General features: G+C 41.8%; 1 protein-coding gene across 1 annotated transcript; it reads left to right on the top strand.

Annotated features, from left to right (window-relative positions):
* Nucleotides 1-9,800: 9,800 nt before the first annotated feature.
* KLHL9 (kelch like family member 9) lies at nt 9,801-14,066 on the top strand. Its single transcript, XM_043567380.1, has one exon. The coding sequence runs from the start codon at nt 10,273-10,275 to the stop codon at nt 12,124-12,126; it is 1,854 nt and encodes a 617-aa protein (XP_043423315.1). The 5' UTR covers nt 9,801-10,272; the 3' UTR covers nt 12,127-14,066.
* The last annotated feature ends 518 nt before the right edge of the window (nt 14,067-14,584 follow it).

Here is a 14,584-nt window from a genome sequence, read left to right as displayed (position 1 = left end):
CACCCAGACACCCATTGAGTCAAATTTTTTAAGAATAGCTATCTGACTGGCAACAGCAATATAGCTTCCAGATCCTGACGTCATAGCTGAAGGGCAGTTCTAGAAGGGCTGTGAAAACAGATAATGTGGCTACTCCATCCCACCCTTGGCTTCCCAATATCCACATCTTTCCCATTCCCACTGTTTCAATGATGCCCAATTCAGTGATCCCATCTGTAACTGTAATGCCCTCAATCAGAGACAACTATCACATCCATAAATTGCTACTAATAAACATCATACATAGGGCCACTGTTCCCCAAGTATACTTTGCCCAACACAGTCCTGTTGTGCCTTTTTGCAACTTGTGGACCAGGATGAAAATTTGAGTATGACCATCTAAAAGAAGCAAAAGGAAGAGAAAAAAACTTTTATAAGAAGGAATAATAAAGTAAAAGGGTAGTTTTTCAATTTTTGTACAATCAAGAAGAACAAATATCTTCTAGAAACTGAAGAGCTAATTGCTGCAAGTGGTAAGGAGGCAGTGATTGGATGGTAGAATATTCTTTTCTTCCTGTCACATTCTTTTTACTTATTCAGCTCCTCGGTCGGCCTTGTTTGTGTGGTCGTATATATATATTTTTTCATCACAAGATTCCTTTTAATGGTGTTAGGTGACCCACTCTCACATCCAGTGCATTTAAACAGCTCAGCTTTTCTTTAATTATGAAACATGTTTTCATTACAAAAAAATGTGGGGCGCCTGGGTGGCTCAGTCGGTTAAGCATCCGACTTCGGCTCAGGTCATGATCTTGCGGTCCGTGAGTTCAAGCCCCGCATAGGGCTCTGTGCTGACAGCTCAGAGCCTGGAGCCTGTTTCAGATTCTGTGTCTCCCTCTCTCTCTGACCCTCCCCCATTCATGTTGTCTCTCCCTGTCTCAAAAATAAATAAACGTTAAAAAAAATTTAAAAAAAATGTTTAACAGTATGTAAATAGTGGAAGACTGCCACCAAACTCCCTGTATAAAACACTATAAATAATTTGACATATATCTTTGTAGATCCATATTCTATACACATACACATACACATACATACATGTCAAGATTCAGCTTTTTTCCCCCCTCAAGTTAACATACGGTGTAGTCTTGGCCTCAGGAAGAGAACCCAGGAGGCTCCCCCCCTTGTGCGCATCCCAACAAGTGCCCTCCTTAATGCCCATCACCCATTTACCCCACCCGCATCAATTCTGTTTGTTCCCTGTATTTAAGAGTCTCTTACGGTTTGCCTCCCTCTCTGTTTTTATCTTATTTTTCCTTCCTTTCCCCTATGATCATCTGTTAAGTTTTTTAAATTCCACATATGAGTGAAATCATATATTTGTCTTTCTCTGACTTATTTTTCTTAGCATAATATACTCTAGTTCCATCTATGTTGTTGCAAATGGCGAGATTTCATATGTGTGTGCGTGCGTGTGTGTGTGTGTGTGTGTGTACAGTAACGTAATATATAGGGCAGAAGACTATGTGGAGTTTCTCTTCTCGTGGACTGTTCTGGTCTATGCAGACAACCATTTCTGAATACTGTTTACCATGTTTTCCATAGGTCCCGGTAAGGCTGATGGAGGCTGGGGGCCTGATTCTACAAACCTATGAGAAGTCTTAGAGGGGCCCCGTCACATGGCCATCTGGCCTTCCTTTGCCATAGGTGAAGGTGTAGGGAAAGAGCTGTCCAGTTTAGGGACTGAATTTCTTGTGATAATCTCTTCTCTCTGACCTGCTTGGGGGGTTCTTCCCAGGGACTCTGCAACCTTGGCGTGGAGTTTGTCCTTGAAACACAGGTAACTGAAGAGGGGAAAATGGACGTGGGAAGTGTAGGTCAAGTGAGGGGGTAGTGTTGAAAGACATGGTGGGGAGTAGGTTCTGGTAGCTTTGCATGCTCTGCGTCGAAAGTAAAAGGCAAGTGGTGGGGTCAGAATGATCCTTGAATATTATGGGATCCAGTGATAAATGGATTTGGTGGAAGAAAGGCACCCCTTGGTGGTGGTGATAAAATGGGAAGTGAGAGGTAAAATGGTCCACTGGGTAGGGAGGGGTCAGAGATAAAGAGATCAGAGTAACGCCCCAGTGGATCCCAAAGATAACAGAACAGTCTTCCCCAGGTCCCACATGGAAAAGAATGCCTGCTTCCTTGGTGGCTGTAACTGCTCCAGAAAAGTAGCCTCAAAAAGGAACTTGTACAGGTCCCTGCAGGAGATGGGAGGTTCAGAGTGCATCCGGGAGCAGGATGGGGACAGGTCAAGGTGCTACACAGCCCTTTACTGAGAAGGCCATCCTTGTCTAGACTCTCCTCGATCTCTCTACTTTCGCAGATTAACATGTTCGATGTGAGAATAGTGTGATAAATGAGCTCTCTGACCAGTCATCCATACTCCCTCCAGGGAGGGTTTAGATATTATTTATTCACATCAACAAAGATAACCCAGTCATCTGATGCAGCCAGTGTGATTTGAAACCTATTTTCCTTAACTGTTATTTGGTCTTGGTATATTCTTCAGTCACTGAATGCATGCATTCTAGGTGTTTTATCTTTGTTTTTTGTTTTTTTGAGAGGGAGAGTGTGAGCAGAGGAGGGGCAGAGAGAGGGAGAGAAAGAATCCCAAGCAGGCTCTGCACTGCCAGCCCAGAGCCCGAGGCGGGGCTTGAACTCATGAAGCAGGAGTTCACGACCTGAGCCGAAACCAAGAGTTGGACACTCAACCAACTGAGCCACCCAGGCACCCTACTAGGTGTTTTATCTTAATCACAAGGTTCTGTGTTTCACTCATAGCAACATACTTTTCGCTTGGGGAATCTACCAAGAAACAGATTTAACGCAAGGACAAACAGAAGGTTTCAGTGCGTTTTAATTAGGTGCTGTCATAGTGAACAGCAGGTAACAGTCATGAGAATCATTCGTCAATACCCACTCTGAGATGAAACAAGTAAAGTCCTCTCCTTCAAGGGGCTCTCATCTTCCAGGAACAGGACACAACAAAAGAGGAATATAGGGTAATTAGTGCCGTAAAAACAGCCATGCAGCAACCGTAGGCATTCAGCGTTGTGAGTTAAGAACTTTGCCAAGGGATTAGTCTTCAGGGTTCAGTGAAGATGTGATAATTAGCTGGGCTTTTCACCAGGGGTGACTAGGAAGTTTCCAGACAAACATGGAGCAGGACTGCTCTCTTTTACTACTGTGTCAGAGTTAGAAAGGGATGTTGCAATCCTGATGCAAAGTTTTGATGAATAGATTTTCCTAATTATAAAGTCAAGAGATCTGGTATAAAAAATGAATTTGTGAAACTGGGAATTTACTATTAACTGAGAAATTTAATGCATCATCAAATATGAGATTGTCCTCAAAATACCTTTGCAGTTTTTACCCTCAGATTTTCAGGCCATACCCACCTCCTAGCGTCAGACAGTACGAGGAGCGGGTCATTAATCAGGGGCCCTGAGTTTGCACACCAGGTTGGAGAAAGGAAACATTTTGCACCCTCTTGCTCTCACTATAGCTGCCTCAGGCCCAAAAGTGCCAGGCCCTGCTCAAAGGTGAAGACTCCTCTTCTGTAATGAAAGCTATGGCATGAGGCTTATTCCTAATATGAGGATCAATTTCTGCTAGGAAAGAGCCTCTTACCAGTTCCAGAGGAAAATTCCCCCAAAGAGGCACATCTACACAGACCAGAAAAGCCTGCCCTCCACAGACTTGGTGTCTGGCCCTGTCGTACTTGGCCATCGCGGGCTCTTCCTGCCAGAGCTTTATTAGCCCACACAGTGACTGCATCCTGCTTTCTGTGTCCTTTGAACTACATGGGCTGGCTGCCCTCATTCTTCAAACGTATTCGACATAAAAAAGGAAGACTTCTCTTACATATGTTATTTTACAAAATCTGGAAATATCATTCAACTATTTCTTTGTGTTCATCTGGGAAACGTTTCAGCCAGAAACCACAACAGAATAGGGAGCTGCTGTACTGAAAGGGCAGTGTGAGGAAAGGGAGCGAAGGAGGAGGGCGCCCTGGTAATTGACGAGCTGAATGAAGAAGGAAACTTGTGTGAAAATGGAGGTAAGGGAATAATAGATCCAGAAAAAGAGGGAGAGGTATCAGGCGCTGGAATCAGCAAAAGAATCAGGTACATCTTCCCCATCCTGGGCTAGGAGCCTCCTCCCAATGCCAGATACTGGTGTAAGACGCTGACTGTGCTGACTGCACAGAAATCAAACACGTCTTTGATGCGATGCCCGCTTATTTTCTTCAGGTTTATTGCTAGAACTCAGCTGACTTGTCAGCTATCAGGAGCGAGATGGCATAGTTTCAAACCAGTTTATAGGAAAAGACACGTAATGGAGAAAATGAAGAAAATAGCTACCACTTATGAAGTGCTAACCCCAAGGAAGGGGTGGCTAAGAGCCTTTAAATGTACTTATGTCAGCTCTACAAATACTTTTTACTCCATTTTCCATTTGAGAAAACCACAACTTGGGAAGCTGAGTCGTTTCTGAGCAGAAGGGGTGTTCCATGCAGAACCCTGCATAGAATCTGCAAGTTGAATCTCCCCTAGTGAGTTATGGGTGATTCTTTACGTTGGATTTCTGGTTTTTTAATCGATTTTTTTTTACTTGAAAAATTATTCTTTCTCTTTTTCCTTGGGCTTCTCTTTTTAGTGGTTACATTTGTACTTTCTGATGCTTTAATCTATTCTTTGTTCCCTACCTTAGATTTTTGTGAAAGAGAAATTCTCTAATACAGCTTCATTTGCCCATCTGGTGAAGGAAGTTTCTCAGAATTTTATATTCACTGCAGGATGGTTATGGTAACATTACAAAATTTCATGATTTTTATAAGGCCCATGCTGACCTCTGTAGAACAATTCAGAAGTTAATCAGGAAAGATAACCAAGCAAAAATATCGAAGAATAGAACAGGAAACATTTTTACATATCTAGCTTTACCAGACAAGGAATTGGATTATAATACAGTTACAACATATGTAAACATGGTGACAGTCAGGGAACTCAGGTGGCCAGAACAATGAAGAAAACAATCCCAGATATGGTCATATTATCAGTAGTAATTAAGTTTAGAATTAGATGTTAATACAGAAGAAGAGAGCTTTCCAGTAAATGGTAATGGGATAAATGCCTGGCACTCTAGACACAAATTGATTTAGATGCTCATCTCAAATCATAGATAAAAATAAACAAAATTCTAATGGAATATAGAAAAAAATGTGAAGGGGGGCACCTGGGTGGCTCAGTTGGTTGAGCATCTGACCCTTGATTTCAGCTCAGGTCATGATCTCGAGGTTCCTGAGTTCGCCTCGCATCGGGCTCCACAAGGATGGTGCAGAGCCTGCTTGGGATTCTCTCTCTTCCCTCTCTCTCTGCCTCTCTCTCTTCTCTGACCCTCCCCCACTTGTGCACACGTGTGGTCTCTCCCAAAATAAATAGACTTCAAAAAAAAAAAAAAAGAAGAAGAAGAAAGAAATGTGAAGTATTTAAAACATAAATGGGAACTGATAATTCATAAGATCTATGGAGGAATGAGGACGGAGAGTACTGGTGTTCTACACATTCAACACACCGGCATTCAGAGAAAATATAAAGAAAATGGGCTGTTATTTGTAAATATGAAACTGACAAAGAGGTACATCATAGGACTGTAGCCACAATCTGCATGAGGTTTATACCCACTTTTCAGAAGTAAGGATATATAAAAACAAAATTCATCAGGACAGTACAAAACTAGTTAATGTCGTAAAATGAAACCCAAATAAAGAGAACTAAAACTAGCAAACAAAGCAAATGGAAGAACATTCTAGCCCACGAGTACATAAACATGATTGAACAGTGATGCCTGACATTTTAGCCTATTAAATAAGCAATTATTTAAAAGAAATAAAATATTGCTTTTAAAAAAAATTTTTTTTTTCAATGTTTATTTATTTTTTGGGACAGAGAGAGACAGAGCATGAACGGGGAAGGGGCAGAGAGAGAGGAAGACACAGAATCGGAAACAGGCTCCAGGCTCTGAGCCATCAGCCCAGAGCCCGATGCGGGGTTCGAACTCACGGACCCCGAGATCGTGACCTGGCTGAACTCGGACGCTTAACCGACTGCGCCACCCAGGCGCCCCTAAAATATTGCTTTTATACGCTTGGTGCCACTACACCCATTCCTGGAACTCTATCCCCCAAAATGTTTGTAAAAAGGTTGCACCTGATTTTGAAAAATTTTTAATTTGTCTTTTTATTATCCCAATTTTTTTCCTTTCAGGTCCTTCCCTATTTCTCTTCTTTCCTTCACAGATAAACCTTCTCAAGAAAAGTTTCTACCCACTCTGTCTCCAATACCTCTTATCATATTTACCCTCAGTCAATACACTCTGATCTGGATTCTGGGGCACGCATTCTGCCAAACCTCACTTTCCCTGAAGACAAGACATCACCTTTTGACATATCTCTTGCCTTAAACACCTCTCATCACCCTTGTCTCCTGCTTGTCCTCCTATTGTGCTGCCTCCATTCCAGTGTCGTTCTCAGGCTCCTTATTCTTTTCCCCCATGAAATTGTGAAGGTCCCTACGGTTCAATTTGTGGTAGGCTTTCTATTTTCTATGTCTAAAAGACCTCATTCATTCCTTAGCATTTAGGGACCAGGTATACTTCAGCTCCCAAGTTAACATTTCTAGCCATAGCACTCTGCAAATTCTAGAACTGTGCAACACATATCAGGGCTTAGTATTTTTTGCATCCTCCAGTTTCTGGTGATAGATGCTACTTTTCTTTTGCTTTCTGTGTTAGTCTATAATGTAGTTGAAATTAATTAACTGATTGCTTAAGACTTTCATGTTTCCTTCCAACAAAAAGGAAAAGTTCCAAGAGGGATGGCACTTGGTTTTCTTTATTCAGCTTTTTATCTTGAAGGCAGGCATAGCGCCTATGATTTAGAGACTTAAGTATTACATGTAGTTTGGATGAAATGAATGGATGAACTGTACCTTTAATTAAGCTACAAAAACAGTCTTGGTATTTATTTATTAAAAATAAACCAATACAAAAAGATTTGAAAGGAAAACTTTAAACAGAACAAAGAGAATAATTTAAAAATATAAAGGTGACCACTGTATAACTAGTATAATGTACAGGTGAGCATAACAGCATACAAGCAAAAATATTGAAAACAATAAATATAATAAAATAGGTAAATACATGAATAAAGTCATTTATGATGGGCTGGTGCCTCCTATGAACTGGGTGTTTTGACTTTATAGTTGCTTAATACTATAAATAAATGTGACACATTTGATTTATTTCATGATGAAATCTTTCAAAATGACTAAACATCTGGGAGTATGATGAAGTGTATCTGTCCATAGTAATTGTTTTTACTAAATGTTCATTTATGTATTTTGAGGTGGGGGGAGGGCATGTGAGATCTGGGGAGGGGCAGAGAGAAAGAGAGAATCCCAAGCAGGCTCTGTGCTGTCAGCAGACAACCAGACACAGGGATTGATCTCATGAACCTTGAGATCATGACCTAAGCTGAAATCAAGAGTCTTGACGCTTATCCAATTGAGCCACCCAAGCACCTCCATACTAATTGTTTTATTAAGAGCACAGGTCTGGGGCACCTGGATGGCACAGTTGGTTAAGAGAGCCACTCTTGATTTCAGCTCAGGTCATGATCCCAGGGTCATGGAATCGAGCCCCACATTGGGTTCTGCGCTGTGTGTGGAGCTTGCTTAAAGATTCTTTCCCTCTCCCTCTGCCCCTCTACCCTACTAGCTCTCTCCTCTTTAAATAAATAAATAAATAAATAAATAAACAAACAAACAAACAAACAAATAAAAGAGCATAGGTCTGTTTCCTTAGCTCTTAATCATTCTTGCAAACTTGATAAGAGATCTCATCATTTCTTGCTCTGACAACTGTCAAAATAGTAGCTCTATTCTTCCTTTTTCAGATAGAGACTGATTCCTTGGAAGTCCTTCTTCACAGCCAGTATGGAGTCTTCATTGCTCAGGGGAGTCTTTCTATCGCCAACTCCTGCACCAAACAGGTTTCCAAGACTTCCCAACGCTGATGAAATCCAGTAAAGAATATTTTCAGGTCAGTCGCAATCCAACCAACCTCTTATGCTGAACATGTTTAAGATATGCTGGAGCATCTGGTGGAGGCCACTGGCAGTCTGAACCTTCTGGAACTTGCTGCCATCTACTGAAACCAAAGAAAACGATTGGAACCAGCTAACTGTCCATCAGTAGGGGATTGGTTAAATAATTTATGATACAGCCATTTATAGGGAAACAATATAAAGTTCTCTATTTACAAATATGGGAAGATCTCCAAGTAAAAAAAAAGTAGGTGCAGAACAGTGACTATAGGTTGCTATCTTTTACGTGAAAATAGAGTATAATAAAATGTTATATTCTTACTAGTTTGCATATGCATAAAGAAACAAAACAGATTTATTTTTTTTCAACATTTTTTATTTATTTTTGGGACACAGAGAGACAGCATGAACGGGGGAGGGGCAGAGGGGGAGGGGCAGAGAGAGAGAGGGAGACACAGAATCGGAAACAGGCTCCAGGCTCTAAGCCATCAGCCCAGAGCCCGACGTGGGGTGGGGCTCGAACTCACAGACCGCAAGATCCTGACCTGGCTGAAGTCGGACGCTTAACCGACTGCGCCACCCAGGCGCCCCAAGAAACTAGGCAGATTTAAAAGACATGAATCCCTTCAGACTGTGGAAAGTGTTGGAAGAAATTGTGTCACAATGTACATTTATTCATATGCCGAAATTTAAGTTTACTACGAAAGAAATTCAAGCTAATAAAAATATTCATAAAGGGAAAAATAGAGGGGAAATGCACAAACATTGCTGGTGACCACATTTTGGGAACATTTTTATATGTCTTGAGTCCCATCCTTAGGACTTATCCAAAAACGGGAGAAAGTTTTGTGCCTAGATTTTATAAGTTTATTAGAGACTATAAAAGAATGAAGTACAAGAAGTTATATATATTCAGGAACAAATAATGGGCAAAGGAAACTATAGTATGTATATTCATTGGTAAGTTGTATAGCCACGTAAGGATGTGTGAGCGGGAAACAATTACTGATGATGGAATTGCATTCTGAGGACAAAATTTAGGCTACGTTATTCACATAGCGGGGTCACAGTTTGGTTACTGAGAGACACACGATGTATGTTTCAAGTGATTAGTAATTTGAAAATATGAACCCAAGTTATAATTGAGGTGTTATTATGTTGTGCCGGATAGAAATCACAGCTAACGTGCTTTATTGAGGCACAGTGTTAAGCATCTTCCTCCTCCGCCCTCTCTACTGCCCCATTTCTTTTCAATTCATACAAAAGCCGCATTTCATTGTTATTCCAAAGGCAGAAGCCAGGAAGTACAAACCTTAAAGAAAAAGTACGAATTGAGGAGGAGAGCTCGGAGGCCGCGACACGTTTATACCACACGCGCAGCGTAACAGACGGTCACCCGTTCCGGCCCATTGAATCCCACCCACGCAGCGACCCAGAGAGGCCCCGCTCGCGGCCACACCACACCCCTCCTCTTCCCCAACCCCCGCCCTTTGCGTCTCCCCCGTCCTTCCTCCCCATCCCCCATACGTCCGCCCACTGACGAGGTCGGACGGCTGCGCAGCCGCAGTAGCTACCGCGGCCGCTCCTAGCCCTGGGGATCCTGGGACGAGGCCTTTCCGGAAGGAGCGGCTCGGCGTCCGGGGTAGGCCCTTGTTCCAGGCCCGGGCTCAAGCCAGGCCCTCGTTCCAGGCCCTCGTCCTAACACAGCTCTCCGTAGCCGCCGCGACGCTCTGGTGACAGCGGAGGGCGCCGCGGGCCGCTCGCTGAGGTGGCCGGCCTCGCCGCCAAGCGAGCCGCAGTACGTGGCGGCGCCTCCCCCTTGGCCCGGAGCGGAACTGCTGGAGGAGCGGCAGCGCAGGCCGGACGGACCAGGTGAACCGGGTCACTTAACAGCTTTCTGGTGATGAATCATCTGCGTGACAGTCAGATTTGAGGTCCACAGCCCTTTGTGGTCCTGCTATCGGACAGTTTTCAGTGGATGACTGACTGGTGTGATCTGAGGGGTGCCGCGGGGACTGCTTGCCCTTGATAAGGAAAGCGAGCTCCCCGGCTCTTTGGACGGCCTCGTTTCCTTGAAAGCTTTCAGATTATAACTTCTTTCTCCGGCACAGATCTGTGCAAAAGGAAGGCTTTCACACATGAAAGTGTCTCTTGGTAACGGCGAAATGGGCGTCTCCGCCCATTTGCAGCCTTGCAAGGCAGGAACCACACGTTTTTTTACCAGCAATACTCACAGTTCGGTGGTATTGCAAGGCTTTGATCAGCTTAGAATAGAAGGATTGCTTTGCGATGTGACACTGGTACCGGGTGATGGAGATGAAATCTTCCCCGTTCACAGAGCTATGATGGCGTCTGCTAGCGATTATTTCAAGGCAATGTTCACGGGGGGAATGAAAGAACAAGATCTAATGTGCATTAAGCTTCATGGGGTGAACAAGGTTGGTCTGAAGAAAATAATTGATTTTATTTATACTGCAAAACTTTCTCTTAATATGGACAATCTTCAGGACACGCTTGAAGCTGCCAGCTTTTTACAAATCTTACCTGTTTTGGACTTCTGTAAAGTATTTCTTATTTCGGGAGTCTCTTTAGATAACTGCGTTGAAGTTGGACGAATTGCTAACACCTACAATCTCATAGAAGTGGATAAGTATGTCAATAATTTCATCCTGAAGAATTTTCCTGCATTATTGAGTACTGGAGAGTTTCTAAAACTCCCTTTTGAACGGCTTGCCTTTGTGCTTTCCAGTAATAGTCTTAAGCACTGTACTGAACTTGAGCTCTTCAAGGCTGCCTGTCGCTGGCTAAGGTTGGAAGACCCTCGGATGGATTATGCTGCAAAATTAATGAAGAATATTCGATTTCCATTGATGACACCACAGGATCTCATCAATTACGTGCAGACAGTAGATTTCATGAGAACAGACAATACCTGTGTGAATTTGCTTTTAGAAGCTAGCAATTACCAAATGATGCCATACATGCAGCCAGTGATGCAGTCAGATAGAACTGCCATTCGATCTGACTCGACGCACTTGGTCACATTAGGAGGAGTTTTGAGGCAGCAGCTGGTTGTCAGTAAAGAACTGCGGATGTATGACGAAAGGGCACAAGAATGGAGATCTTTAGCCCCCATGGATGCTCCTCGTTACCAGCATGGTATTGCTGTCATTGGAAACTTTCTTTATGTAGTCGGTGGTCAGAGTAATTATGACACGAAAGGAAAGACTGCTGTCGATACAGTTTTCAGATTTGATCCTCGGTATAACAAATGGATGCAGGTTGCATCTTTAAACGAAAAGCGCACATTCTTCCACTTGAGTGCTCTCAAGGGACATTTATATGCTGTTGGTGGGCGCAGTGCAGCTGGTGAGCTGGCCACAGTAGAATGTTACAACCCAAGGATGAACGAGTGGAGCTATGTTGCAAAGATGAGTGAACCGCACTATGGCCATGCCGGAACAGTGTATGGAGGCTTAATGTATATTTCAGGAGGAATTACTCATGACACTTTCCAAAATGAGCTTATGTGTTTTGACCCAGATACAGACAAATGGGCACAGAAGGCTCCAATGACTACAGTCAGAGGTCTGCACTGCATGTGTACAGTTGGAGACAAGCTCTATGTCATTGGCGGCAATCACTTCAGAGGAACAAGCGATTATGATGATGTTCTAAGCTGTGAATACTATTCACCAACCCTGGACCAGTGGACTCCAATTGCTGCTATGTTAAGAGGTCAAAGTGATGTGGGAGTTGCCGTCTTTGAAAATAAAATCTATGTTGTAGGTGGATATTCTTGGAATAATCGTTGTATGGTAGAAATTGTCCAGAAATATGACCCAGAGAAGGATGAGTGGCATAAAGTTTTTGACCTTCCAGAGTCTCTTGGTGGCATTCGAGCTTGTACTCTCACAGTTTTTCCACCTGAGGAAAACCCTGGGTCACCTTCTAGAGAATCACCTCTTTCAGCACCTTCAGATCATTCTTAGGACTAAAATGTAATACCTTTACAGCGCATCATGGATGATCTCACACTTCCCCTTCAGTTGTTATCTTCTTACAGCGATTGGTACAGTTAATTAGATAAGTGGTAACTGATGTTATTTGTATTGTTTGGCTTAGTGTGTTTATCATATGGTTAACAAATGTATTCTGAAAATGTATTCAACATAGCCAGCTGTTTTAACAGATGTAAGAAGATAGGTAGCGAACTGTTTTAGATGTCTTTGTGGTGTTGTGTAAGTCAAATTGTAGGTGATCGTAGTAAATGTGTAACTGTGTTCATTATGCTTCAAAGTGGAGAGTTTTCATCTTTGACTTCAAAACATCAAAGGGAGGCTGCCTGCTCTAACCTAAAATAAAAGGTCGCCAAATATTATTACCTACGTCCCTTTTTTCATATAGTTTTTGACATCGTTGCCAATTCACCAGATCGTGTGAGTACATTCAGAATATGTGAAGTTTCTTAGACATAAACAGTAAAGCCCTAAGTCAGGGTTTTGTATTTCTCTCTGGAGAGGGAAAGGGAGAGAGAAAATATAAGGTCGTGTGCGCGCACACACACACATACATACATGTGTATATACATTCGTATGTCCACACACAGGCACATCTAATTTTTAAATTGATATTTCATCTGTAGGGAAATCGTTTTTAAATTAATTTTTTGTTGTACCTAGCAGCTATTTATATTCAAATGGGAATTCAGTACCAGAGAATAAGTGTCTGTAGAGTCATACTAAATTGAGACAGATAAGGGCTACAACAGATTAAATTGACCACCAAATTTGTCATTTGACTAAATTGTCACTTCAGATGAAACTTCTTTCACTTCTTCTGCTTGTGAATTCTGTGGAGTTGCTTTTATACAGGTTATTTAGCAAAGTTCAGGTTTCTGAGAATTGGTTTAGCTGAGTAAATGTAAGCTGTGCTATTTTCTACCTTTTTATTCAGTAAAACTTACATGAAGACAGCTGAGAAAGGAGTATGCTGAACAAAACTATAGGGTTTTAAGTTCGGTTTCCCGACTTAGTCATTCTAACATGATCATTTGATTTGGGGTGGTTGCTCCAGCTTTGTGTGATCTGCCTCAAGGCTGTGATTTGAGCAGGAGAGATACAGTCAGTTCTGTGTCGAATCAGAATAATGTCCTTTTGGCTATGTCTAAAGAACAGGACCAACTTCAGATTCCCTAAGAAGCCAGCTACAGAAAGCTTAGGACTCTGCTGTCTTTCAGGCAGTACTAAAGTCGATGTTCAGTCTTTAAAATACCAAGGGCATCCCTCCTGGTTGCGAATCACATGGGGAGATCCTAGTGAGACTTTTTCAGCAAAAGGAGTCCTCTTTATGTAGTGAGTGATTCTGGAGAGGTACTTTCCTAGAATAATTGCCTACCTGAAGAAAAAATTTACATATGTACTTTGACATACATATGAATATGTATATCCCTACACTTGGGAAGTTGTCATAGTATAAACCAGGAACAATCTTTTTATTGACAATCCCATAATAAAACTCAGGAACCAAGACAAGAGGAATTGGCTTCCAGGGATCTGAACCTTACTGCCCATACAAGTGTTGATTCATTTTAATGCTTTTTATGATTTCTGCATTGGCAGAAAATTTCATACTTTCTATGTTTTTTTAAATGACTAATTTTTTATTACTAAAAGTAGCACATTGAGTACATTTAGAAAATAGAAAAAGTAGAAATTGATGTAAACTTTGTGCATTGAATAAGCAAGAAATGGCATCCCAATCATTTCTTTATTAATAAGGTTAAATATTTGTGTGGTTTCTTTTGAGTAGCTGTGTTTCCTGTGTTTGAATGTTCATGTCTTTTACCCTTTTGATGATACCTATTGGAGTTGCTTTGTTTTTTCATACCAAGTTATAGGCTCTCTATATAATAAATGTAATTTAACTGGCATTTGCTTGCATCGATTTCATTTTCTCAATCTATTGCAGTTTTACAAAGGCAGGGCCATTTAGTTAATTTTTGAGGTAAAATTTGTCCATCCTTTTGCATTTTGACCTTTTAGGGATAATTCTGCTATAGTTCCTTTATTATTATTTTTTTAAATTTATGTTTATTTTTTAAGTAGGCTTCACACCCAGCCTGGGGCTTGAACTCACAACCCAGAGATTAAGAGTTGCGTACTCTACCAACTGAGCCAGCCAGGCATCCCTCCTTTATTTTTTACCTAGTATTGATGTATGACTCTTTTGGCGCCAATTCTGACAGGCTGAGATGGTATTGCCCTGTTTGCCTTCTAAAAGCACAAGCTTTTCTCTTTGCCTTGTTGAAAAAAGGTTTCTGCCTTCTGTTACATTTGACTCTGTTGCTTTGTAATTAGCTAAATGTTGCCTAACTGCTCCCCCTACATCCCCTGCCTGCAGCCTCACACACTCCACCTCTCATCCTTTCACTTTATAATTTTCTGCAGT

This window comes from Prionailurus bengalensis, chromosome D4 (genome assembly GCF_016509475.1).
Source record: "Prionailurus bengalensis isolate Pbe53 chromosome D4, Fcat_Pben_1.1_paternal_pri, whole genome shotgun sequence".
Taxonomy (NCBI): Eukaryota; Metazoa; Chordata; class Mammalia; order Carnivora; family Felidae; genus Prionailurus; species Prionailurus bengalensis.
This window is presented reverse-complemented; position numbering and strand designations above follow the sequence as displayed.

Bases quoted from the DNA above. Each gene is read 5' to 3' on its own strand.
- KLHL9 (XM_043567380.1), top strand. From the start codon at position 10,273: ATGAAAGTGTCTCTTGGTAACGGCGAAATGGGCGTCTCCGCCCATTTG.